Source organism: Hippoglossus hippoglossus, chromosome 4, assembly GCF_009819705.1.
Source record: "Hippoglossus hippoglossus isolate fHipHip1 chromosome 4, fHipHip1.pri, whole genome shotgun sequence".
In the NCBI taxonomy this organism is placed as follows: Eukaryota; Metazoa; Chordata; class Actinopteri; order Pleuronectiformes; family Pleuronectidae; genus Hippoglossus; species Hippoglossus hippoglossus.
Window position 1 is genome coordinate 11,578,932 of NC_047154.1, and position 25,254 is coordinate 11,604,185.

Genomic DNA, 25,254 nt, shown 5'->3' on the forward strand with positions numbered 1-25,254 from the left:
GATACACCCACTAACATGGAGGAGGCAGGGTTTATGACCTACACTGCAGCCAGCCACCAGGGGGCACTCAAGATGTTTTTGCATCACTTATGTGGAACTGTCCAGTCGTCCATCTTTATATACAGTCTATGCTAAAAGAATGACAAGCTACTTTAATGAATGAGAAAAACTCCTTTACATTTAGTTTTCTTATTTCCTGAAAAGTCAACACTTTGCAGAAATAACAGTTTTTTTTGTGTTTATTTGAGTCTCAATTGCTCTGTGGGATTATCTGAAAGTGAACTACGCTTCACCACAGGTACTTCTGGGCCCCAGTGGTTCTGTAGTTATGAACTCAGAGATCATGGCAGCTAAACTGTCCAGACAGGCCCGAGTGTCGGAAGCTCACGTGGGTAAAAACACATTAATATCAACGTCACTCGCCACCTGCGCCCGGTGCCCAGACCGCTCCAGTTTCAGGCAGCATTCAGAGGAAAAGTCAGGTCATGTGTTGCTGAGCCTCAGTTTTAATTTGCTAATGGCACTCCCTGTTTCATCTCCTGCATTTGAGCTGATTGCTCACAAAAGACTCCATTTACCCCTGAAAAGACACGCCATCTTGGCACCGGCCGCGGCTCGAGGTCTCAGCGTCTGCTGCCGAGGGATTTTGCCACTCGCTCTCTTCCAAAAATCAGTCTAGTAAATCTAAATATATATGTTTGCTGGTTTCACACCAGTGAAGGAAAAAAAGAGGAAATTCCATGATCTACGCCAGGGTCTCCACATCCAACTTTCCTTCAACAAGTGGTTTGACTGAGTGTGTCAGTGAGTGTGAGTGTTTTGATGTTTGTCTTTACGGGTGCACATGTGCATGTTTTTGGACAGGGCCCCGGTGAGCTGCTAATGCCAGCTGTGTTTTATCATTGTGCAACGGGCAGGTGGCTCTCTATCTCACCTTTGCTCAAAACATGAGATGAACACTAAAATATGTTAATCTACATTTTTGTGGATTTTTGTTTTTAAATAACAATGGGAGAAAAATGTGTCCCTTTAATCAAATAAAAGAAATGTAATGCTGTAAATTCCTATGGGCATGCCGCACTATAAAAACATTTGTCTCTGCACTTATAAGTCACATTAAGATCACCTTATGTTACGTACATAAAATTTAATGAGCATGCCTCTATAAATTTGTCGAGGTGCCAGGTGCAAAAATAAACTTTTAAATGAAACCTTCATATTGTATCCAAGCGAAACATTGTCTAAATAAAATATTACCATTGGTCTTTACGTAACATAATACACCCAAACTGTGCTGTTGTTACAATTTCCAAAAAGCTTCTTACTAAGAAATTTTGTATATAAGTACAGGGAGACCACTGAATCATTTTTAATACCTCGAACTGCTGACTACATTCTTCATCCCACAACAACATAACCTCCTCTAATACAATTTAAAGCACAGCCTTCTTTTGTTTTTGAAAATCCAAATTTTACGAGTACATTTTCCCCCTGATATGTGACCGAGTCTGCTGATCCAAACAAACCAAATAAAGTGGAGAACGCTGCCCTTCTCCCCTGAAGTTAGTCTGCCATGTAAACGCTCTTGTCCTCTCGGCAGCCTCACTGCTTTGGGAGGATATTTTTTCACAGCGCGGCCTTCAGATGCTTCAAATCCGCTGGGCCGAAGCAGAACAATATCAAAGTCTAGGACTATGTCAGGGCTTCTCTTGCTGGATATATTTTTAATATTTATGCAGACACTGGAAAAAAATGCAATAATCTAAAACAACAAGTGAATTAGGCATGAAACACAACAGGATATTGCAGAGAGCTTATGTTGTTTCCTTTTCGCCCTTGTGTCCGTCTTTGCCTGCCTGCCCTGCACAACTGCCCAGGGCCGCCTTTAATTGGGAAGGAGAGGGAACTGAACATGTTTTCTACCGAGGCAGCAGAAGTTTTACAACAGACATCTACATGTGGAGGAAACTAATTTTTTCTAATGAAGACTTTCTGAAAATATTAGCCAGGTACAGACTGTGACACACATGATTTCTGATAATGACGTTTTACAGCCAAAACATAGCATGAAGCAAATTCTGTTCAGCTGTTTTATATATACACACACACACACATATATATGTATATATACAGAGAGAGAGAGAGATGTGTTATGTTTGGATGTGAAGGGAGCCCTGCTTCATGAGCACCCACTGGAGTCTGCTGCTGGAAAGATAATAAAGGGATTAGCCCTGGTTTTTCTAGGGCATTTGGTCCTAAAACAGAATGTCTCATCTGTTTCCTCCATGTGAATAGCTTAAATTCTTCAGTGTCTTTGTCTACTGCAGGAGCGTCACAAGTAAGGAAAAAAAAACAAGGCCTTGGGACAGACACGACTGAAACACACGAGGATCCACACGCTTTTAAGACGCACACTGTTTCCTTTAAGTACAGAGCACTTACTTAAATCTGTATAGACTCTATACAAACACAAACACACTTACAAATACGCACAAGGAGCATGTTTATTTTCTCTGGCCCTGCACATTTATCTGCTGAAGTCCCAGCTCAACATAAATTCAATCCCCGCTGATTAGACGTGTTGATTCAAGCTTGAAAACATTTCACATTTCTGTTTATGTTCTGTCGGAAAAAGAAGAAGTGTTACAACCCAACGTACTGTACACCGAATCAATACTTCCTATTGTGAGCGTCAATGGAAACAATTTCCCCATTTTCAAGTTGCTGCATGGCTGCGAATATGTGTGTGTGTGTGTGTGTTTGATATGAGGGTGATTAGTTAGGATGTGTAGCAAAGTTTCACAGCCCGTCATGTCCGCAGATAGAATCCAGCGGCTCGTCCACACTGAGCCAAATTGTTCCAGTGTTAACATATGGCAAACATCTCCACACATGCACATACACACACACACACACACACACACACACACACACACACACACACACACACACACACACACACACACACACACACACGTTCACATACACATACACATACAAACATGTGTCAACCAAATGTAGCTAAGGTACTAAATGGAGTAAAGAAACCTGCACAATGCTCCAAAGAGCAGCAACAACAGAGAATATATAATACAACACACCTTAAGTAGAGTTACCATGGTATGTCTAACTATTTTTTAAAATGTATTGTATATTAGTCTTTACTTAACCAGGGTTGTCCCGCATGAGATATAAGATCTCTTTTACAAGGGAGACTAGCATAGACACATAGATTAATAATATTCAAACTTTGTTCAATGTTACTTAAGTTTTGAGGCAGAAAAAATCTGAAACTTATTCCAAGCATTGGGTGCCGAACGCTTATCCTTCTTCAACGTATTTACTCCAGACTTTGGAAACAACAAATTAATGTGCAATATGTCCAGAGAACAAAGATTATAACTTCAGAGATTCCAAATTAAAAGAGAAGATAAATAGGTGGGAGATTTTAAGGGTTTTGAATATAAACACAGACCAATGATGGAGGTGACGCACACATAAGGGAGACCAATTTGCTTTTGAAAAAATGGTGAGTAAGAGAATGACAATTTGTAATGAATCTCAGTGCCCCATGATAAATGTGAAAAGAATGAGCTGAGGTGTTCATGATCAACACATCTCCATGGTCAACAAGAGGTAAAAAGGACATTTCTGTTGAGAAAAGCAGGATTTCTATCTGAAGTAAAATCCTAATAAGAGCCTCGGCCTTTTACATTTGCCTTAAAAACCTATCTTCTCTGCCCACACTCCAAGATGGCAGCAAATGACCTCCAAACCTTTCAGTTCACACTGACTGTGTGTTTCGAGACCAACTACAGCTGAGTTTGTGTTTTTGGCTCTGCTCAGCGTTCAGCTCAGATGAGATTTAAAAAGTATCAGAATCTCTTATTCAACACCGTGTCATAAAATACAACTTCCTTTTAAATGATTCTCACTGCATCTTATTTCCAAAGCCACTGTTATACAAGTTATTTAGGAAAATAAACCTGACCTTTGGAAAAAAAAGGGCCTTGAGATAAAACAGGTGTTGCAACAATATTGCAGACTCAGTTCTTCAGTAATTAGGATTTGGACGTGGTTCCCGAGCTTGAGGAGGAACTCTTCTGACAGGGGCTTTCGGGTGAAGCCGTGAATTGAGCAAGACTATAGCGAACGTTACCTACGCTCCCTCTGCGGCTCCCTTCTCCAGACTATTACATTTCTCCCCATGTTTGGCTTGGACATGAGGCAAATTCACTTAATACTTGTGGGACAGCTAAACATTTAAAGCTCCCATTTAAGCGGATCAAGTGTAGGCATTGTTTGGTTATGTTAACCATATGTGTTGGCTTTTCATGATCTGAATCCCCGCTCAAAAAAACAAGAGTGCTGGTGAAAATAAACATGGGATCGCACTACACAAATTGTGGACTAATTGTGTATTTGGACTAAGTCATTCTTAAGGTTGGAGGGCTTTTTCCATTTGCTAAGGGACGTGGGGGGAAATGACAGCTTGACGTTGATTAGTGTGTTGACTTGTGGAATTGGAGCCTTACCTGTAAAGAATACAACCACAAGATCTATTTATACTAACAAGGTAGTGCTACTCTCACAGCAGCTCGACATCTTCACTGGAATTCTTTTTTTCTGCTAAAAATACAGGAATTACAATCATCTGTTGAAAAGTAATCAGCAATGAAGCAAGTCCAGTCTTGTTTTTGGACGCGATCTACACGTATCTTATTTAGGAAAAATGAATCTACATAGACTGTTTTCCTCTGTGAAGTACGCTCAAATGTTTCATTCAAACATTTTTAACAGGTGGCTGCAATTATGAGACAAACTAGACTCAAAATAAAACAATAAATACAACCTAAAACTTCCAAAAGAGGTAAAAAAAACAAGATGGCTGATGAGGAGGAGATTTTCAACACTACTAAATGTGATGTGTGGTGAATATACGTGACCACTGGTGTTTGGTGAGTGGTATGTGGATCATTTCAGTGGTTCATGATGACTCACCATACACTTGTTGGGTTTCTCTCCAGAGTGGACCCTCATGTGAATGAGCAGCTTGTAGCGCGCATTAAAGGGCTTGTAGCGGCGAATGCAACCCGCCCAGAAACAGGTGAAGTCTTCACCTTTGCGCTGGTCGATGTGCACCTTCTCAATATGCCTCACCAGCTCCTCCTGCTGCTCGTACGCAGCGCTGCAGTCAATCCAGCGACAGACCTGCTTATCACCCAGCACTCCTCCAACGACCTCTTCCTGCTCTACGGCTGTGTGAGATCCAGGAGCTCCTCCGGAGGTCTGTTTGTGTCCCAGAGATGAGACCGGTGCTGTTTGCTGGCTCAGGTTGTGCAGCAGGCCCCCAGGGCTGGGCCCCACGTACTGGTGCAGGTGGTAGGGCGGAGGCATGGCAGGTCGAGGGGGGTGGTGGGGGTGACGGAGGTGTCCACTGCGACCACTCAAATGATGGTGATAGTGGTGCTGAAAGAGTTCGTCTTCACTCGGAGAGAAATCATCGAGGGGCTCCTGTTTGAGGGCAGCCCCCGATCGTTGGCCTCCGTCCAAGAGGACCCCAGCTTCAGGCCCTGAATGCAATGTCCCAGACATCAGGGCCCCACTCATCAGTAGCCCAAGTCCGTCCGAGCCTCCCACGCCTCCCCCGGCTGCTCCTCCAGCCCCACGCCCCTGCAGCATGGAGCCCGGCTCCTCACACAGCCCCTGGCTTAGCCCCTGGCCCTGCTCAGGCTCCTCTGATGACACCGAAGAGGAGGATGTGGAGGAGGAGGCCGAAAGGGACAGCAGGCAGGTGGCAGGTGATGACAGATGACAGCTCTCCTGTACCGTGGGTTGCTGGGGGCTGCCTCGAGGTGGGGGCCTCTGGAGGGCTTCCTGTGAGCAGGAGTTAGAGGGTGGGGACGTAGAAGAGGAGGAGGAAGAGGAGGAGAAGCCGGCACTTCTGGTGTGGCTGGGTGAAAGGTTAGTACGTAACCCGTTGATGCAGGCCACCATCGACATCTGGGAGGAGGAGCAGATGATGGCGGTGATATTGATCTCCTCGGAATCAGCGCCAGAACCTGATGGGGAACTAGTGGCGGCAACACTGCCCGTGCCAGCAGCAGTGGTAGAGTGCGCGGCCAGGGACAGGCAGTGTCTCTTCAGACTGTTCGCACTGAGCAGCCGCGCTGAATGACGGGAGCCAGTTGGAGACAAAGCCAGCGGGGAGGAGCCATCTTCATTATTAAACGATTGAACTGCGTCTCTTGACGCAGCCCCACCAACACCGCCTGCTACACATACGCCGCTACCGTTGTTGCTAACATGCGGAGCTCCAACTGTCACGTCCCTTGGCACCCCCAAACCTTGTCCTACTCTACAGTTTTGAAACAAGGCCTGAGACGTGCTATTGACTCTCGACCCTGTGCTGGAGATTTTATAGCCCATTGAGTTCTCCTGTTTGATTATGTAAGGGAGAGAGGAGCGAGTCGCACTGGCACTGCCGCAGCCGAGGCCAGGTGAGGCCCCTGACAGGGTCGTCTGGAAGGCAGAGGAGGATCTGTAATGAGAAAAACACACAGAGAGGAATATGAGCGCTATTAGCTCGTAGGCTGATGACAGATGCAGATTGGTCATCCTTCCCACCAGCAGCAATGTCAGAATTTTGCCTTCTGCTTCCTCCTAAAATATTTCTCTCAGTTTATATAAAAACCATGTCATCTCAAATTAGTCCCACTGGCCTAAAACATTTCATTCACTGTAATGGACCTTATGGAAAGAACATTAACACTGTGCTGGCCTTGTTATGAATTAAGGTGATGTTGGACATCAGGTAACATCCACTGCTGGTGACCCAAAGTGCTTTTATGAATAAATGAAACAGGATCTTCTCGTAGTGAGACGATATGAATGGGTATTTATAACTAAGAATAGAGCGGGGGTGGGGAGGGATGGCGACTGAGACAGAGAGGCCACTGGCTAGTGTGTCCATCTGATGGGCTTTGATGACACAAAGGGGTTAAACCCAACCCAACATCGGGGATAAATAGGGAGTCACCTGTTTTGGTGGCATAATTGCAGTCTATGAAGGGTCAGCGTTTACAATACTGTGTATTATGGTGGGAATCTTTTCCCTGCTGAATGGGGACCCCAGGTCGGGTTTCTCCATGCGTTGCTGTGATCTCCTACATAATCATTCCTGTCAGTTGGCTCATTATGGATTTTGTCCAAAGCCCCTGAGTGATGTGAGAAGAGCTCTCTTTTTCTGCAGCCTGTCTCATGAAGGAATCGTCTTTGTCCCTTCCCCTCAGCACGCTGGGGGGAAAAAGCGGAGCTAACGCTAGCTTGGATTTGGAGAAAGCCACAGGCAGACTTTGTCATTGCTGTTAATAAAGACTTGAACCCACCTCCCCTCCTCACTCTCTACGTCTATTCAGGAATACCATTTCCTGTTTGGCTATGGGGAAAATATCAAGAAACAATATGCGGGGAGTCAACATCTGTCCAGTTGCACTCTGGGTCGAATGACTGAGGATAGAGGGAATAAAAAGAGAAGGAGAAAGACGAGGGACAAACCCCACGACATAGAAATCCACTGGAAACTCTTCCTGACTTGACCAACAGTAGTCGAGCATTGCACAACAGAAGAATCAGATTAGTGCAACATAAATGCTGTACTTTGGACCCCTCCGGTGTGTTTTATGGAGACGGGGTAGAGCTTTCAGGTCATATACATGCGCATCTGATTCCACAATAGCACAGCTAATGAAAAACACATTGCACCTGCATATTGTTAGTAATACTATACCAAACAGGAAACATTCAAAACTGGAACAGGAACAAAATGATTCTAAAACAGGAATAACAGTGACAGTTTACCTGGCGTCCTGGTGAGGGCCGTCCTGCAGGAGGAGGTCGGGGGTAGGTCTGTCACAGTGGAGGCTCTGGGGGTATAGCCCCCCTGAATGACCCCCCGCCGATAGTGGCAGGCTCTGCCCACATCGCATCAGGGTGTCCACAGCGTCACCCAGCTCAGCGTCTACATCTTTCTCCGAGCAGTAGGCACCATTCACTGGAAAAGGAGGGATAATGTTAATAACCTGCACTTCAGTTGGCTATTTACATATATTTTACACAGTTTTCTTACACAAGGATACTAGTACATCCTTGATATGTAGGTTTTGTTTTAGTTCACAGAGCTGTGACCCAGTGTCACTGAAACTAAACGCTGGATCAGCAACTCAGTTTCCTACTGACAGCATTGGAAGAGTAATCAGTTTTACAATGGGATCCTCGCCATCAGTGACATGTTGAAATCCTATTAGATTATAAATATTCTCTCGAGGAATAATTGTTGGCTGCCACAGCTGCAGGATCCAGTGATATATGAAGAGCTCTTTGGCAAAGTCCGCCTGGTGACAGTAAAAATACCACAGGAGAGACTTATTGCCAAATATTATTGCAGGAGAAGTTGAGGAAAAAAAATATCCATGTGTGGAAAAATAAACAAATCCAAATGAATATGTCCGCAAGGTCCAGCCAGTCAGAGCGCAATGTTTTAATATTAATCAAATAATTAAATTACAGATCCTCTTAGAATTTACCATCAGTTCCTCAACTTTTATGCAAGCAAGCCTTTTGGGAAAACAGTGACCTCATTAATTCATTAGATTCAACTGTTATTTTATTAGTGATTCATCAATTTATGGGAAAATAATAACAATTAAATTGTGGGTGAAAACACTATGATTTAATCTAGTAGCAGAGTCGAGAAGAAGAAGTTTCCTGAAGATGTTTCATCTCTCATCCAAAACAATTCTTCAGTAAGTGGATTAATGTGGATTTCCGTCCATGTAAAAACCAAAAGTGACTGTGGTGAAGGGATTTATTCTCGGTGAACACTTATTTTATTGTGTTTTATTCCTTAGGCACAAGCCTGCACAACTGAGCCTGTTTTGAAACTTTTATTTTTATCAGATGTTTTATCCTTCCAACTTGAATATTAGGAAATAGAGGTTTTATGAATATGAGCAAAAATATAATAAAAATAGGAACAATAGTGAAGAGTGTTAGCGGAGGGAGGGAGGACTGTATGAGGAAATAATTGTGAAGGGGAAAGGAGATATCCCCACACACTCATGTGTAGGTGGCCACGCGCCCCTGTTCCAACTTTTCCTAACTCAATTTCTCAAATTCAATTATCCCCTAACGATGTTATTGCCAATGTTATCACACACAATGAGCTATTATTAATAAACTCACAATGCATGTGAGGGAGAACACAGAAAGGTACTGGGGAGTGAGATGTGAAAATAGGCAGAAAAACGTTCAGCAAATATCGGGATTTGGGCAACAGATGAAAAAGAAAAGAGAAAAAAAAAAGATTAACAAAGGAGAAAGAGATTACAACATGAGTAACAGATGGAGAGGGAGAGTAAACAGGACAAGCAGGAAGTGTTTGGGAATATGGGAAAAAGGTTACAAGAGTGAACAAAAGACGAGAGAAAACAGGGGAACTTTGTGAGCCATGTCATGAGGAACATCTATTTACATATCCCTCCTGCAGCTGATGTGTCCACAGTCTCCACAGCATTTGTCTTGTCGCGGGTCACAGCGGAAACACAAAGAAGCAGAGAGAAGGCGAAGCGAGCTACGCAAACAGCCTCGTATAGCCAGGGGACGACGCTGGTTTCACTCAGAGCTGCTAACAAAAGACAAGATGTCTTTTAACTCTGGTCTGTTTTCAAGCAACACAAACCATTGTGTTTATCGAATTCTCCTTTTTTTTTGTTGGCTGAGCGTCCCCCCCCAATTAGCATATACAACTGTGTTTCTGTATGAAAGTTTCAAGGCCCGCTGACGTGAAGCCAAGTGCTTCCCTGCCTCGAGTCAGGGGTAACTCAGTCAAGATGGCCACTAGTGACACGAAGATGACGAACAACGTCAGGGATCTCTTAATTAAAACTTAACGCGTGTGCACACAAAACGCACAAACAACTAAATAAAAACATTGTCAGGAAGCTCTGGTTGGACTGGCAGTTGGTCAACGAAGCCTCGAATGGATGCACATGCTCCCTCTCACACTCATATCAGAGTCACCAGCATATAAAACACATAGGCTCTTTCAAAGCTCAGTGCTGTGTTCCACAGTGCAGGACGCCAAGAAAGGTTCATCATGCAAATGAGTTAAAGAAGCCAGAGATGATGCCACACAATGATTCTCTGTCTGTAAACTGTTCTACTAAAACTCGCTGATAAAGCCACCATTGTTTTTCAGAATGATTTTTCTTTTTTTAAGTAACCAGTTAAACATGTCTTCACTGCTGTGAAACGGGGGCTCCACCGATCTTGTCTTTTACAAAACACTATTCACCTGATGTTAGAGCTGGCAATCGAATCTCAATAGTTTTTTAGTACTGAGGTCCAAAATAAGCCCAAAGAACCAATTGAAAAAACTGTCAGCTACTGAAAGCTGGTAGCAAACACCTGTTCAGACTTAAGATGTTTCTAGTGTGTCTTTTGCCAAGTTTTAGACTGTTTTTATTGCAGGGAAATGTCTTCCACATGCAACTGCTTGTTTAGACAACATTAAACTGAGAAAATGTTACTTCTTTTGTCAAGTTAAAAAGGGTTTGTAGAAAAAAAACCTACTTATTTTCCTGAAATATGTTAGAAGTATGTACGATAGAAGTAAGATTGTATCAGCACCAGTATTAAACATTTTGAAGTAAATCCCAACTATCCTTCCCTTGTATCATTGCTATTTCTAATAAGCATGAACATGAGACGAGGGGAGAATGGATTTGGATTAATGGGCCATGAGTAAGTTTGTAGGTGTGACCGCCATGCTCTTGGTTTAAACTACGTTTATACAATCCTGCAACATCTGATTTTCTGCTCACTTCAGTTCATTTGCTTATTTACACTTCCAAAAGAAACATAGCACCATTTAGCATTGATTTGGAGATGTGCTTGTGTCCCTGAAGCGGCAACCTACCCTGATGCCTCCCACTGGTTTGTGAATTGCTGTTTTAAAGGAGTTCCATTTGGCATTATGTCCAGTGCCATCTTGGCTTTTTGAGACCAGAAGTAACCATTTTTGGAGGAATGTGGGGGGGGGGGGGGGGGGGGGGGCAACTGGCATCAATTGGATGGTAGTAGCTGTCAATCATACAGTTTCCATGCATTCCGTGCTTTGTTGTCTTTTTTACAAAACATCATGGTGTATTGAAGATGTCTATTGAAGAAGAGAGAAAACCAGAGAAAATGTTTACTGACATTTGAAATCTATGGAGACGTAGGGTAATTTTCTTATAGACCTCAATAGAAACTGACACTTTGGAACAAGTGGAGTTGCCCTCTGCTGGTCATCCACTTTTTTATGGAGAATATGTGGCTGTTGAACTGTTTAATGCACCACTTAGTTCACAAGCTAGTTGCGCATACTTCTGTCTTTCACACAGTGTCCTGTGATTTCCTTTAACATAAAAATATAAATTAGAACTATTATATACTTTAAACACAATTCCATTTGATCTCCTCAGTAACAAACCAGTAACAGAATAGATGGACTAGCTCTTGCTGCTATTTGGAGGGACCATGTGAAACGACCTACAGCAGCTACATCGTTACACATGGTCCCATTTGTTTGTAATGTTTTTTTTTCTTGTTATGTTCTTTCAGGCAAAATTACAAATACATCTGGATTTTTAACCTCCTGCCAGCATCTGACTTTCACATGTGCTTGAGCTGCGTCGAGGAGTTTGCGTGACAATTTGCATTGTGTTGCGAAAGCTCAGGTGCACTAAAGCGTCTCCATCAGAGACACCTCCTGAATGTCTCCGGGACGTTCGAATCAGAGTGTTAAATGAGTGTTAAAGGTCGTCATCCCCTTGCTGCAGAGAGTTAGCACTCCACTGATTTAGAGCATTACTACATTAACAGAATCAGTCACGCTCTGGTTGGAGAAACAAGGCTCCTCAACATATGGTGGTTTGGATGGGACCCAACAGTAAATTCAGTTTATACTGAATGTGCCATGGTAATTCTGTGCTCAACATTTCAACATTTCAACAGTCATGGTTTGATCAGGAGGTGGAAGCCAAAGAGAGCATCAGGGACTGAGGTGAAACGCAAAACATCCAGCAGCAGCGACAAGAGGAGAGAGAGACAAATACCGCCCAACTCGCCATTTCTCTGTGTGGGATCACATGCAGAGTTTGATACAAGGGAGGAATCAGGGTCTTTGAAAGTCATGCATGGCCCTATCAAATGTGAGGATTTGTTTGTGCAGGTTGGTTTGACTAAAACCAGGTGTTCAAATAAGTAAATCAAGTTTATTTGTGTTGCACCTTCCACATGTACAACTATAACACTCATACAGCCACCAAGGCCCAACAGTCCCCTAAAATTCAATCATGCTGCACCAAACTTCACACACTCATAGATATCAGTCCCCTTAACATGCTTTCCAAAAAGTTTACAGATTCTTTCTTGGCCCATCCTTTCACAAGGTTTTGTGGAAAGCCATTGGGTAGTTTTCGCATAATCCTGCTAACAAACAAACCTAAAGATGGGCAAAAACACAACATCCTTGGTGGAGGTAAAAAGTTTACAACCACGACAACAAACAAGGACAGAGCCTCAAACACAAGTATTAAAATGTAATAATTTAGGTCTGCAAAGGATGTTGTAAAAACTCAAAGAGCCCTTGATATGAAAAAGGTATACATTCGGGCCGTGTGAGTCCTCACATGTATAGAAAGACAAGTTAATGAGTGAATGAATGAGAAACTATGAGCGAGTGATCCACTGATATGATTAACAATAATTAATAGAGCCCCTGTGGACTTTCTGACTTTCTACATTTGCGTCTCCATTTCTGTTGCATCATCCACACAGATAAGCACACATCCTTACCACCTTCACCCCACTATTAATGGTAAGATGTAAAGAAACAGAAATGTGCCCGTCAATACTATTTTAAAATAATTTTTGCAAGAGGAGGGAAATGCAACCAACACATTTGTTAGACTTCAAAGATTCACACTTTGCATGTTGGTAGGAAACACTGAATATAAACACAACATTGAGTTTGTTCATAGGAAAAGTCCCAGGGCGCGTTTAGCTGAGTTCAGTATAACATCCAACTGTCGAAAGCATCTCAGAACAAGCAGGGTGGGATGTTGCTGTGATATACACAGTTGCAAGCATTCAGACCCAATTACGTATGACGTTGTTAAGGGCGTGAGACCAGGGACGCAGGGGCAGAGAGAAAGCCCGAGAAAAGAAAGAGGCAGGACGGGGCCAGAAGCACCAGGGGCAAGTGTTGTGCTCTGTACGGAGACCATGCACAGATGTGCTGGCTCATCCTCACAGAGGAGCCACTGATGTCAGCATTGCCAACCAAAGACGCAGGCAAAAATAAGAACGCTATTGTTATCTGCCTCCCCAAACACCACCAAAAATCACTTTTGGAAGAAGCTCAGTAGGAGAGAAGTCGTCGTTTTTTAGGGAACATGATGTCTAATAATACTCTGTTACATCCTAAGTGGTATCTTCTGTTCCATAAATGTCATCGCATGATATCTACTGCTCCCGCTGCCTCCTCTCCTCTGCTGTATTATTAAAGTAGCGCGCTCCCTTTGGTGAGCACTGCTGCAGGATGACGGTAAGCTGAGCTCATTAAGATGTACAGGAGAAGTCAAATTAAAGAAGCAGTTTGCCAGTTTGTACGCTCCATTGCACGTGAATGCATAAACTAATGCTTCAAACAAGAGCGTAATTATAAAGGGATAAATTGGGTTATTCGAGAACTTGTTTTGGGAGATGTATGATTATTTTTTTGGCCGAGCTTGTGGAGAGAAACAAGGTTCCAATAACCCTGCAATATGTCTGCTCTGATGTCATCCATTTGTCACGCTGCCTTCTTGTCAAAAGTCCCCTGGGAAGACGGTGCACAAAGCCGTAAACCTCCGATGCATCATGATCATGAGTGTAAAGTGCTTTCTAATCCTTTTTTTCCTGCTGATTATTGCAGCCACTGTGACCATGGAGGCAGTAAAATAAGACAATAAGACAATAGACAGGAACGGTGAGTGAACGCAGACTCGATATTTCTGATAATTAGGGCACGACTCACTCCTTATTGGAAGGCTTGCGGTCACTGTGATGGTGATTACATTGATTGTTGAACACGCTTCACATGCTGGATGAATTTCTCATCGGGGATCACGGTCAGCTATGATCGCGCCGTAATCGTACACCTACTCGAGCTGCCTCTGGGGCTGATGATCAAGAGTCGTGTTCGAGTTCAGCAACATTGTGCCTTGGCTAAAAAACTCTCCCCTGACCTCAGTGACTAATAAATGACTAATAAAGCGGAGCAGACACATGTCTCCAATCTAGCAGAACTTAACCCCTCTGAAACAACATGGCTATTATTCCAAGATACGCAGTTATGACTACCATACCGTACAAAGCATTCCAGCCCATACAGCACCGAAAAGATCAAACCACATCATCACATAGTTGAAAGTCTATGTCGCTGTCTCCCTCAATGAATCTCTCTCCTTCTCCCTCTCTCTCTCTCTCTCTCTCTCTCTCCCCGGTATCATTATTTCTCTTACACTCCTCCATCTGATCAGCAGATGGTCTGGACACCATTATTAACTGTAATTGGTGGTAATCTGGGGCGATTCTTTATTTCGGTGACACTTCATTTTCTATAATTCTCGCCTCTCCCTTTTAAGTCACCTAAGCGTTGCGTTAAGTGCCAGAGTGAGACCGTGCTTGTGCCAGCGTTTAATGCGTTCAAGTCTTCGGAGACATGCAGGCCTCAATGAAAAGCAGATGTGAGGATGGATAGATGGTTTAAGGAGAGGGAAAGAAGGGGGGAGGTGATCGGAGGTGTACTGTACTTAAAGGAGCGAGAGGATGCTATTTGGGGGGTGGGGGGGGGCGGGTGGTTGGGTTGTCAGGAGTGTGATGCAAACATCTGAACCCAAGGCACAACAAGCTGCCAAAACCGCAAGACAGATGCCTCTGGAAATCCAACCTGACACCTCAACTGGCCCCACTTTGGCTCCATAAATCATAACATTCAGCACTTAAACAGTTAATAATGATCATTTTATTCCTGTCGGCCCCAACACCCCCACCTGCCATGCTCCCCCTCCACCTTTTCCCTCTCTGTTTTCACATTAGACAGGTCAACACATACAAGTGTGCAACAGCCGGCTGCAGGACTTTGTAGTGGGACGCTCTGGTTGTGCATCTTGTCCTGTGCAGATGTTGTGTATTAGGGTCCAAAGCCTTTCCCAGCTTCCCTGAATCTCATAACTCATGTCTATATTTGTGTCTGCGGCATAGGCCCGGAACTTATTTGTTTGCTTAGTAATGGATGTATGATTGAAAAACCTGGGGGCATAAGTAAATGAAAAATAACAACGTCTAGGGAGAAAGCTCCTCTTAAAGCAGGTGCGTTGCGAGGGGAAGAAGACGGAGAAGAAGAAGAAAAAAAACTCTATTAAATTACTGCTGGAGCACAGAAATGTCAGTGTTTTCATAGCAGGATTACCAGTACCAGCAGACATGAGAACTTTCATGAGGATAAAATCAATTTGTTCTGGCTGATTTTAGCCACTCTCGACCAGGTATCTTTGTTCCTCGCTGTTTTCTCATGGCCAGCTCGGTCACACAATAACCTCAGATTAGCTGTTATGAAGTTGAATAAAAAGACATAAGAAAGAAAAAAAAAGAAGCCGTGGAGTGAATAAGACGGACTCATACGGCTCCAGAGGCATTCAGCTGCAAGCCTTAAATGTTTGGGCACAGAACAGAAATATCTGACTCCAGCTGCATCATGGTAAAAGCTATAAATTATTAGTTTGGGGCGGTGGTGCAGTGATTGGCACTGTCGCCTCACAATGAGAAGGTTCAAATCCCGGTGCAGAGCGGAACCTTTCTGCATGGAGTTTGCGTGTGTTTATGTGGATTCTCTCCGGGTACTCCGGTTTCCTTCCACAGTCCAGCGACATGCAGATTGGGGTGAAGTTAATTGGGAACTCTAAATTGCAGGTCGGTGTGAATATGATTGTGAGTGGTTGTGTGTCTCTGTATGTTGGCCCTGTGATGGTGACCTGTCCAGGGTGTAACCTGCCTGTCACCCAATGGCATCTGGGATTGGCTCAAGCTCCGCCGTGACCCTCAAAGAAGAACTGTTACAGATAATGGGTGGATGGAAATTATGAATATATAACAACTGGAAAAGAAGCTACGAGCTCAGCAGTGTGACTAGTTGTTGTTACTTAGTGGTGACACTCAGTTTGAAGTCACACTGATGAATGCAGCAAATGATTAGCCCTCCTGCCTTTTAGAGGAGAGGACACATGTTGTGGGAAGCAGACGGCCTCATAATACCAGGCTCTTCAAATGGAGCAGTGCTAACCGCAGTCATGAACACAAACAAATAGTTGGCAGTCAACAGCCCCTCAAACCCCCCCACTCACCTACCCCACCCACCCCCACATCCCTGTGCCAGGCTCGGTGCCAGGCGAAGTCTCAGAGAGCAGCCACTTTACCACACGGATTAATGAGGGGATGCAAGGAGTCGAAAACCAAACACAGGAGAGAATGTTGTGGGTTTATGTCACTGCACATGCACGCTCAGACACACACACACACTCTCTCTCTTTCTCTCTCTCTCTCTCTCTCTCTCTCTTTCACACTCATACAAAATTAGATCTCCCACTGTCTCCTACAAAGGAAGATGCACTGATTGGCTGTGCTCACCCCTGATAGCATCCCACAACTTCCTACCGACAGTCACGGCCAATCATCTCCTGTGTTGTCCCTCCTCATTAACATAATTACAACTTTTCACTTGTGCATGTCACCACCTGGTGGTAGCACCTTGTCACTGGTGATGGCTTCCAGCACACCTCCGACAGGTGAAGAGACTAGAAAAAGTTTGGTCTGACTTGAAGACCTGCAGGTAACAGAGGTCCAGACTGTTTTAAAAGCACAGGTTATAATTTTCCAATGGTTACAAATACAAATCACTATCAGCTTTATTTCTGGATGATTTTCCGCACTGCAGACATGATCTATTGTGACTAATATTGTAGATATAACGGAAGAAACATTGTTAAATGCCCCTTTTTCATTGATATAGAGGTTTTATTATTGTGAAAATGTGTTAACATTTTTATATTTATAAATACTTCCAAAGCTAAAAGGGTTTGATGTATCATTTTCCCTTTTTTCAAGATAAATGTTAAGCAATTTCCATTAGACATTAAGTTTGAGTCATAGCTTTCCCAGTTAATGGGGCCTATTTTCTGGTCTAAACACTCGTCAGTATTCAATAATCCAGGAGTCATGCACTTACATTTCTAACAGCTGTGACAGTGGGATTTTCAAAAAGCAGCAGAGCTGAATAACCACATGATGATATCTGATCAGAGAGAAAAGAGCTCAGGATATGAGACACAAACTAAATCACCAGGAAATCCAAAGAAAATGACTCATGGTAGAAAACACTGTTTGCACACTGACCTCTGGGAATGGCTTTAAAATGGAACAATGTTTGATTATTGCAAAAATAAGCATCGCTTCTAACTATTTTGTTTCCATCAAAAATGTTCATAGTCAACAAACCACTTTAAAGCCACTAGTAGCCACAACTCGATCCTGACAATCACTATGATAACAAGATTTTTAGCCACAAATCTCTACCGTGCCAGGATTAATCACAAAGTTTTACAAGGACGCTCTCAGCCAAACCACATCCTAGAATTCAACCGAAATGCCACATAATTATAAAGACCAAACAGAGCACAAAGCTGCGGACTGGACCAGCTCGACAGCCGGCAGACTGACGAGATGTGATGCACTTGCCTGGCAGACGTGACAGTGACGTCTGGTTAGGTGACAGACACCTTTATAGGGCTGGTGAGCAACGCCAAGCCAAGAGTACTGGAACCTCGGCAAGGGATCCGGTGGTGCTTCACAGTCAGACAAGAGGCTGCTCTGTTTGGGGAGGCGGCAGTAAACACAGGCAGAGTGATGTAGCCAGTCCGCAGCTTTGGAGACTGAGGAGCAGTGGAAGCACCACACCCTCAGAGAAAGTGTTAAAGGTGAGACTGAAACACTTCTCAACTGAATCAAATTATATTCCTACAACAACATGGTGTTAAAAACGTACAAGACATTTTTTTAAATCAGTGTTTATTCAAAAGATTTTAGGTTCTGAATCTGAGTGCGTTAATGCATGCGTGTGTATGCGTGTGTGTTGTGTTTCTGTGTGTGTGAGTGTGTGAGCGTACGTGCACTCAGGAGAATAACCAGTGTATATAAATCTGCTGTAAAAAGTAAACATGGCAATTTAATGCAGAAGCCGTGTTTTGTCCGAGTGCCCGCTCGAGTCATATCAAAACACAGCAGACGTCCCTCTGCAACTGTAGTGAAATCAGATCCATTAGTCAAACATCAGTATGACCCTCTATTTGCCAAAATTACGATAATAGTATAATAAATCTGCACAGCTCAAAACGACTTGGTTAGGAAAATAACTTCTGTCAAACTGAGGTCATTTGTAATGATGGCTTTATCCTCGTGGTGAATTTTATTCCATGTGACAAAGCAATAAAAGAAAGTCTCAAGTATTACTGTATTTTTATTATTTTTATGCAAATAATAAAAGTTTACAGATACAGTCATCATGAATCCTTAAATCTGTTTATAAAACCTAGGAAATGAAACAATGCACACTGTAAAAGCCACAGTTATCTATAAAAGAGAATTACGTTTGTTAATGCAGGCATATATTAACGTGCATGCTTATAAATTGGATTATTATGATGATTCTGTTTCTTATTAGCAAGAATTGCACCATGTGGATGTTTGGATATTATGTTCATGTTCAAAATTTGTATGTTATGAATTACTTTAGATTTAGTTTAGTTTGGTGTGGGTTGTATGTGCAGTTATTTAGAATCCAGAAAGGATTTTCACATATTAAGAAGGTGGTGAGATAAGTTATGAATAGAATAAAAAATGATTTATCACAGAATAACTTAATACATAATGTAAGAGAAAATATAAAAATAAATAATTGGATATTTGGTTTGTTGTGTTTAACGATACTAAGAGTCTACCGCCAAGCTAGCTCCTCTATTAAGCTGCACTTACTGGAGACAAAGCACTGCTTGGAGTTAAATGTTTGCAAAGCAATAATGCCAACATTTTGTTTGCCATGTTCATCATCTTAGTTTAGTTCTTTAGCATGCTAACATTTGCTAAACAACAAGTATAGCTGAAGCTGATGGGAATATACGATGGCGCCTCCCTAGTGGCAGCTTGTTGCAACAGCTCTTGCTCACTTCTGAGCCTTTTCTTCTTTAACTTTTTTCTTTTGACATCTGTGCACTATCCTAAATTTCCCTAAATAAAGTCTGTCTGTCTGTCTGTCTATCTGTCCGTCTATCTAGCTATCTATCTATCCCATTATACCACTTTTGCAGATATTAAGTCATAAACTAAAATATTGGACAAAACCAAATTTAACCCGATGTCTTGAAATGCAGTAAAGGGATCACCAAAATTGTTACAGTTCGTCCTGAGGGGCACCTGAACAGTTGCTGTGACTTCTCTCTCAAATTCAAACCTCATGGTGGCACAAGAGGAAAAGTCAAGGGGTCATCTCTGGGCTCCATGGATTTCATGGTAATTCATCCCCTGGTTGTTGACATATTGTAAAGTGGTGCACTGATATTGAATCCCTGAATCTGAGCTGACGGCATGACGGAAACGGGCAGGACAAGAGAACATGAGCACACTCAGCACTGAGCGACAGAGTCAATGAAAAAGGTTAAACTCATACTAATCTCAGGTATGGGGGCATCTATGTCCAGGGCTTCCAGACATTACACTGGCTCGCTGTAGTAAGACTTTGTTAGCTTAGCTTATCTCTGCACCAGTGGCCTGTTCACTTTGGCCTGATTGAGTCTGTTAGTACAGTACTCCTTCAGTCTTCTTCAGCCAGCACCCAATATTTACAAGCAAGTCTAAATCTGTGAGAGGTTGTGATTGAACACAGATGCCAGGAAATTCCTCAGAAATGACAGTGGCTAATCTCAACTACAGATTATATGAGTTTCTCTATGTAGAAGACACATCAAGGCCCATTTGATAGACACTCCCTCGTCTTCTCGCCCAGCTCCGCCTCCACACACTTTGACAGAACTGGAGATTTATAGGACTTCTGTAAAAACCATTAATCAATTTGAAGCAATTACTGAATATTTTGATAGGCAGCCGTGGTGGAGAAATAAATGAATGAACTTCTGGAGGAAAGTGGTCGGTGGTCCGATTGAGAGGTTGAGTCTTTAATTAGATCACGTCTGAATGCAGCAACATTTGAAAATGATTATTTGTTACCTACACAGTGCACATAACCTTCTGTTATTCTCAGAGGAGATGCTGGTTGTTTCAAACAAGGACCAAACCAGATGTTTTAGGGAACTAAAAGAGGAATCCAATATCACTTCCTATTTCTATTTTACTTTTTGTTGTTTCAGTGCAGGAAGAAAAATGAAATGCTACTTTGTGAAAAGGATATGTTCAAAGCATGCATAGTAATTGCTTTGGCTTTTGAAGTTTTGCGGCTAGAGTTCAGGCCCGTGCTTCTCCACAGTGTTCCCAGTGAATATTAGCCATTCAGGATGATTGAGGGTTAACTCGGCTCCGAAACGAGTTTCTTGAAAGACCAACAATCTGCTTTGACAGCGGAGCCACAGAGGGGAAGCTTTTATTTTGATTTGATTATCGGTGTTGTTTCATGTCACTAGTTTCTAAACTCTTAAATTTTAGGCTATGAAGTAAACTGATCTGCTTTGGACTAAATTCTTCTGTGTCCCCAAAATAAATGTCCTGTTAAACATAGGACACAATGATGCCCCGCTATGTGAGAAAACCCAAACCCTAAAGATGGTAAAGTAATTATCTGATGATGTGATGTAAACCAGTGTTTGGTTTCTTTAACAATGAGGTGAGATGATTTCACATCACCCCCGCCAAGAAGGTTATGTTTCCATCCCCTGTCCGTTTGTTTGTTAGTTAGTTTGCTCCTAAGCAAGATTTCGCAAACCCCTACAGGACTGATTACCACAACACGTGGTGGAAGGATAAGGTATGGGCCAGGGGGAAATTCTTAAAGTTCTGGTGTCAATCCAGATCAGGGGGCAGATCCAGGAGCGTTTTTTCACTTTCTTTAACATTGTGAGATAGGGTGGTTTTCAACATTGTCACTGTTTTCTCAGAGAATAATTCAAGGTTCTTGAAGAAAAATAGTTAGGGGACTGACATTTATGAGCGTGTGCAATGTGGTGTGGACCCAAATAAAAACCTTTATATAGTTCATTTAAATGTGGTTTCTAAGGGAACTGTTGGGCCTCTGCCATTCGTTTGTTTGTAAGCAGTATTACGCAAAAACTACCAAACAAATGTCTATTTAACTTGCGGGAAGGATGGGACATCGGCCAAGAAAGAACCCAATACATTTTGGCAACTAAGATTTTGGACTGATATCTATGAGTGTGTGAAATCTAGTGCAGCTTGATTTACAAGATGTTCTTCTAGTAAGTATTTTGAAATTACAATGATCAATCAATCAATTGTTTTAAAAACTAACTACACTTCATTAAATGGAAAATAGTATCAGCAAAAACACTATTTTTTTAAAGACAGTATTTGTTTTGCAGCTGTGGACACCTCTGACCCACTTAGTACATCAACTGATATTCTGTAACTGATTCATAATATTGGTGACAATATCTTGTGAAGAGCCACTATTACACCACCGTCAAAATCTGCAACCAAAGGGCATTAACCCGGCTGAATAACAACGATAACCGGAGCTGTAGAGGGACCCATCCGCTAAGGGGCACCACGTGATTTGGGGGTTTTCATAAATATACAGAATAAATAAGAGAAGGCCCCAGGTTTTCCACTGAGCAAACCTGTGTTGAGTTTCAAACCACACATACCTAAGGAAGTCAGCAATACCATTATTTTATTGTGTGGGGAGTCCTCATTAACCAAAGGTTTGGGCATGTGAGCACCACCCCCCATCGAAACCCCACACACTTACAAACACACATCACACAGAGAGACGGGAACGTGCTCCGCAGGTAATTTGAGATGGACAGTCTACCGGACATTATATATCACTTCACATCAAACACAGCTCAATAATGCTGCTGTGGGGAGGACGAGGAGAAGGAGGCCGCAGTTCATAGTCGACCCTTCATCTCAGGAAGAGCCCAGCGTTGGCGACCGCTTGAGCAGTGATGACTCCTGAGCCCCCGCAGTTACAGCGACCAAGGCACAGTGGGGCCTGTAAAAAGCCCCAAATGGTACCAAATGACACCTAAGGAAACACATTCAATCTTGTGCGGTGGAAGGTCAATACAAAGCTATTTATACAGACAACAGCACTGAGTGTTGGGCCACCATCAAAGAGCTTTATGAGCAAATATATTCTCACTGCGTAAGCATTTCAGATGTCCAGGCATTAAAGCCCTCCTGAGTTTTTCCCTCTCTTGTTTAATGGCTGTAATAAGATTCCTGTTATTATGATTTCTGCTCTCGCTGCTGGTGGTTATGGCCAAAGTGAGACACGAGTTTTGTCTCAGGAGTGAAACTATTTCGGAGTCGGAACCTGGCTGTTGCTCTGTTTTACCGAGGCTCAGCCCCCAGCACAGTCAGTAACATCGTAATGACTGAGAACATCAGTTGGCACTGACACATGTGGGACAAAGACATGTGGAGCAAAAGCACATACAGGTCAACAGCTTACACTGAGAATAAATCTGAATTCTCACAGATTAAATACTTGAAGTTTCATGAGTCATAGTAGTATGGAGAATATGTATGTCACACATGGTACATTATATTAAACAAGCCAATATTTATTATATGAAGTCTTAAATGTACAATATGTCAATTTGACACTAGGGATGGCTCAATCAAAACAATAGCAGAAGAATTAGTTTGATGACTACCCCCATCTGTCCTCCTTTGAATGGAGGCAAATATTCTCCCAAAATACTGTAACAAAAAGGAAAGACAGAGCAAATACCAAGCAAAAATTCATGGCTCTGCACTCAGAGTGATATACCCAAAAAGAAAAAGTGAAGGCTCTAAGTTTGTGGATTTTTGGATGGATCTGTGGTGAGAAGAAGCCCAATCAGACGATAACAAGCAGAAATAAAGAAATCATTCTTCATTTGGATCTTGGCGTCTGCCATGTGTGTTGTTTGGCTCCTCTGGGCCCAAGGCGCACAGGCTGAATGCGGAGGGAATCTCAGAGGGCTCTGGCCTGTACCATGTGTCAAGCCTTTCACATAACCTGGCATTCATTGTGAAGCTCTTTTACGAACCATAAAAAATATTCATTTCGCTCCCTGACCTGTTTTCCAACATAGTCTCCAAACCCATAAAAGCGTTTGCTTTTCATTTATTTTTATTTGAAGAACTTTGAAATGCAAATGTTTGTTTCCTTGCGAGTAAAAATTAAGAGAAGCCATTTGAAAAGAGAAATTTGATGTGAAATATGAATTCTAGCCATTTGACATCATCCCTAACATAAACATGCGGGTTCTCAGTGCACGTCTTTTTGTGCTGTTAAATGAGTATACTTTGGCACGCTGAAGTGTACATATACTGATGCTTAGCCTCTCTCGCTGGAGTCCTTCATGGCTCAGAGCTCTTGAGGCTTGTAGAAGACTGGCATCTTTACTGTGGCCTAGATTGGCCATATTTATGTGTCAAATGACAGATCTGGCCCTGTAAAAGTGGGCACTGTGGTTAACTGTGCATTTACGTTTACAGCTAAAGCTATCAAGGACATAGCTAACAACTTCTGTTGACTTTTGTTGAATTGCGGGTTTAGGGGCTATATATTTAACATGTATTTAAATGGCAGCCTTTATCCAGCCCTCAAATGAAAGTATTCGCTAAGCTTTATATTTTTAAAATTCATTCTATTCACTTTATAGCTGAACTTACATATTTTTTCCCCTTGTTGGAATAAAAAGCCACATTCCTTAGTACAATAATAGCCGTGTTGTTGCAAAAATTGTGGACGATTTATTATTCCCAGTGAACCAAAGTGTTCTAAAAAATTGACAAATAAAAATAAAAAATAACTGTTTATGCTGGCCTCTTTTACTACACTGCTATTTCTGTGAAATCAGTTATGGATACCAGGAGAATCAAAGCACCGCAGATGCATAAAAATGTCTCAAAAATAAACTTGAATTATTCATCACTAGCAGTAAGTGCTGAAGCCACACATACTTAGTTGAATTTCACAACATTTTGTGCATCACTGTCATTTGGAACATTGAGACATTCCTCAAAGGTTATAGCACAAGTAGAGATGTTTAATTCAACAAGTTCGACATGTCTGGCACGCCAACGGTTCCACGTTCTGTGCATGAGCCTGACAGCAGGTCTGGACTGCATGTTCGTTTGTTTGTGGCTCAAAGTGGAGTCCGGGGCAAAAACACAAAGGGTAAAATATGAAAAACAAAATGGGAAGGGAGTGGAGTTGGGTGGAGACTAAGAACAGAACAATGAAATGTGAAAAAAAAGGCTTCGACACCTCTACCTACGTCGTCTTCTGAAAATATTTGTTTGGCTTTTACCCGTCAAGTGGGTTGGCAGGAGAAGCGATGAGGCAACTTTGGCACTAAAGCAGCCACTGTGTTAATCATAAAATTCAATTTAAGCCCAGCAGTTAAAATCTTGGCTGTTTGGTTTGTTTGTCTGTGTGAGTTGTTACTTGTTACTGATTTGTGGGGATTTATTTGCACAGTAAATGTAATGTAGTATAATAAGAATACGTCAACTTGTTGCACTTTGTTGTCTTTTGTTTGTATCCCATTATGTATAATATCACAGGTTTTGTAAATATCTTTGCTAAACCTTCATTTACATAGTTTAATGCCGCTCAGATAAACAAGCACTTCCCCTGAAAGCTATAGTCAAAAATTTAACAATAAAAATCTGCAGAATTTCTATGCTGCTGCTCATTTAACAAGTGAGTGTATCATTTTACCCAGAAACCCTGAAAGTCTGTAACACAGTAGGCCTGTGAGTTCCTCTATGGGACAGCGCACACACTGTCAAACTCCATGCAGCGCTGCAGAATGCACCGGCCTGTGTAATGTTGTGGAACAAGCAGCAGGTATTTGTTAGTTAATCAGC

At 42.4% G+C, this 25,254-nt stretch overlaps 1 protein-coding gene across 3 annotated transcripts in view; it reads right to left on the reverse strand.

Annotated features, from left to right (window-relative positions):
- Positions 1 to 25,254, reverse strand: part of LOC117759724 (zinc finger protein GLIS1) — a 75,177-nt gene that overhangs the window by 36,955 nt on the left and 12,968 nt on the right. For all 3 annotated transcript variants that reach the window (XM_034582025.1, XM_034582023.1, XM_034582024.1), the window contains 2 exons: positions 7,861 to 8,053; positions 5,002 to 6,541 (listed from right to left, as the gene is read on the reverse strand). In XM_034582025.1, the coding sequence (XP_034437916.1) occupies positions 5,002 to 6,541; positions 7,861 to 8,053 (1,733 nt within the window). The remainder of the gene's footprint in view (positions 1 to 5,001; positions 6,542 to 7,860; positions 8,054 to 25,254) is intronic.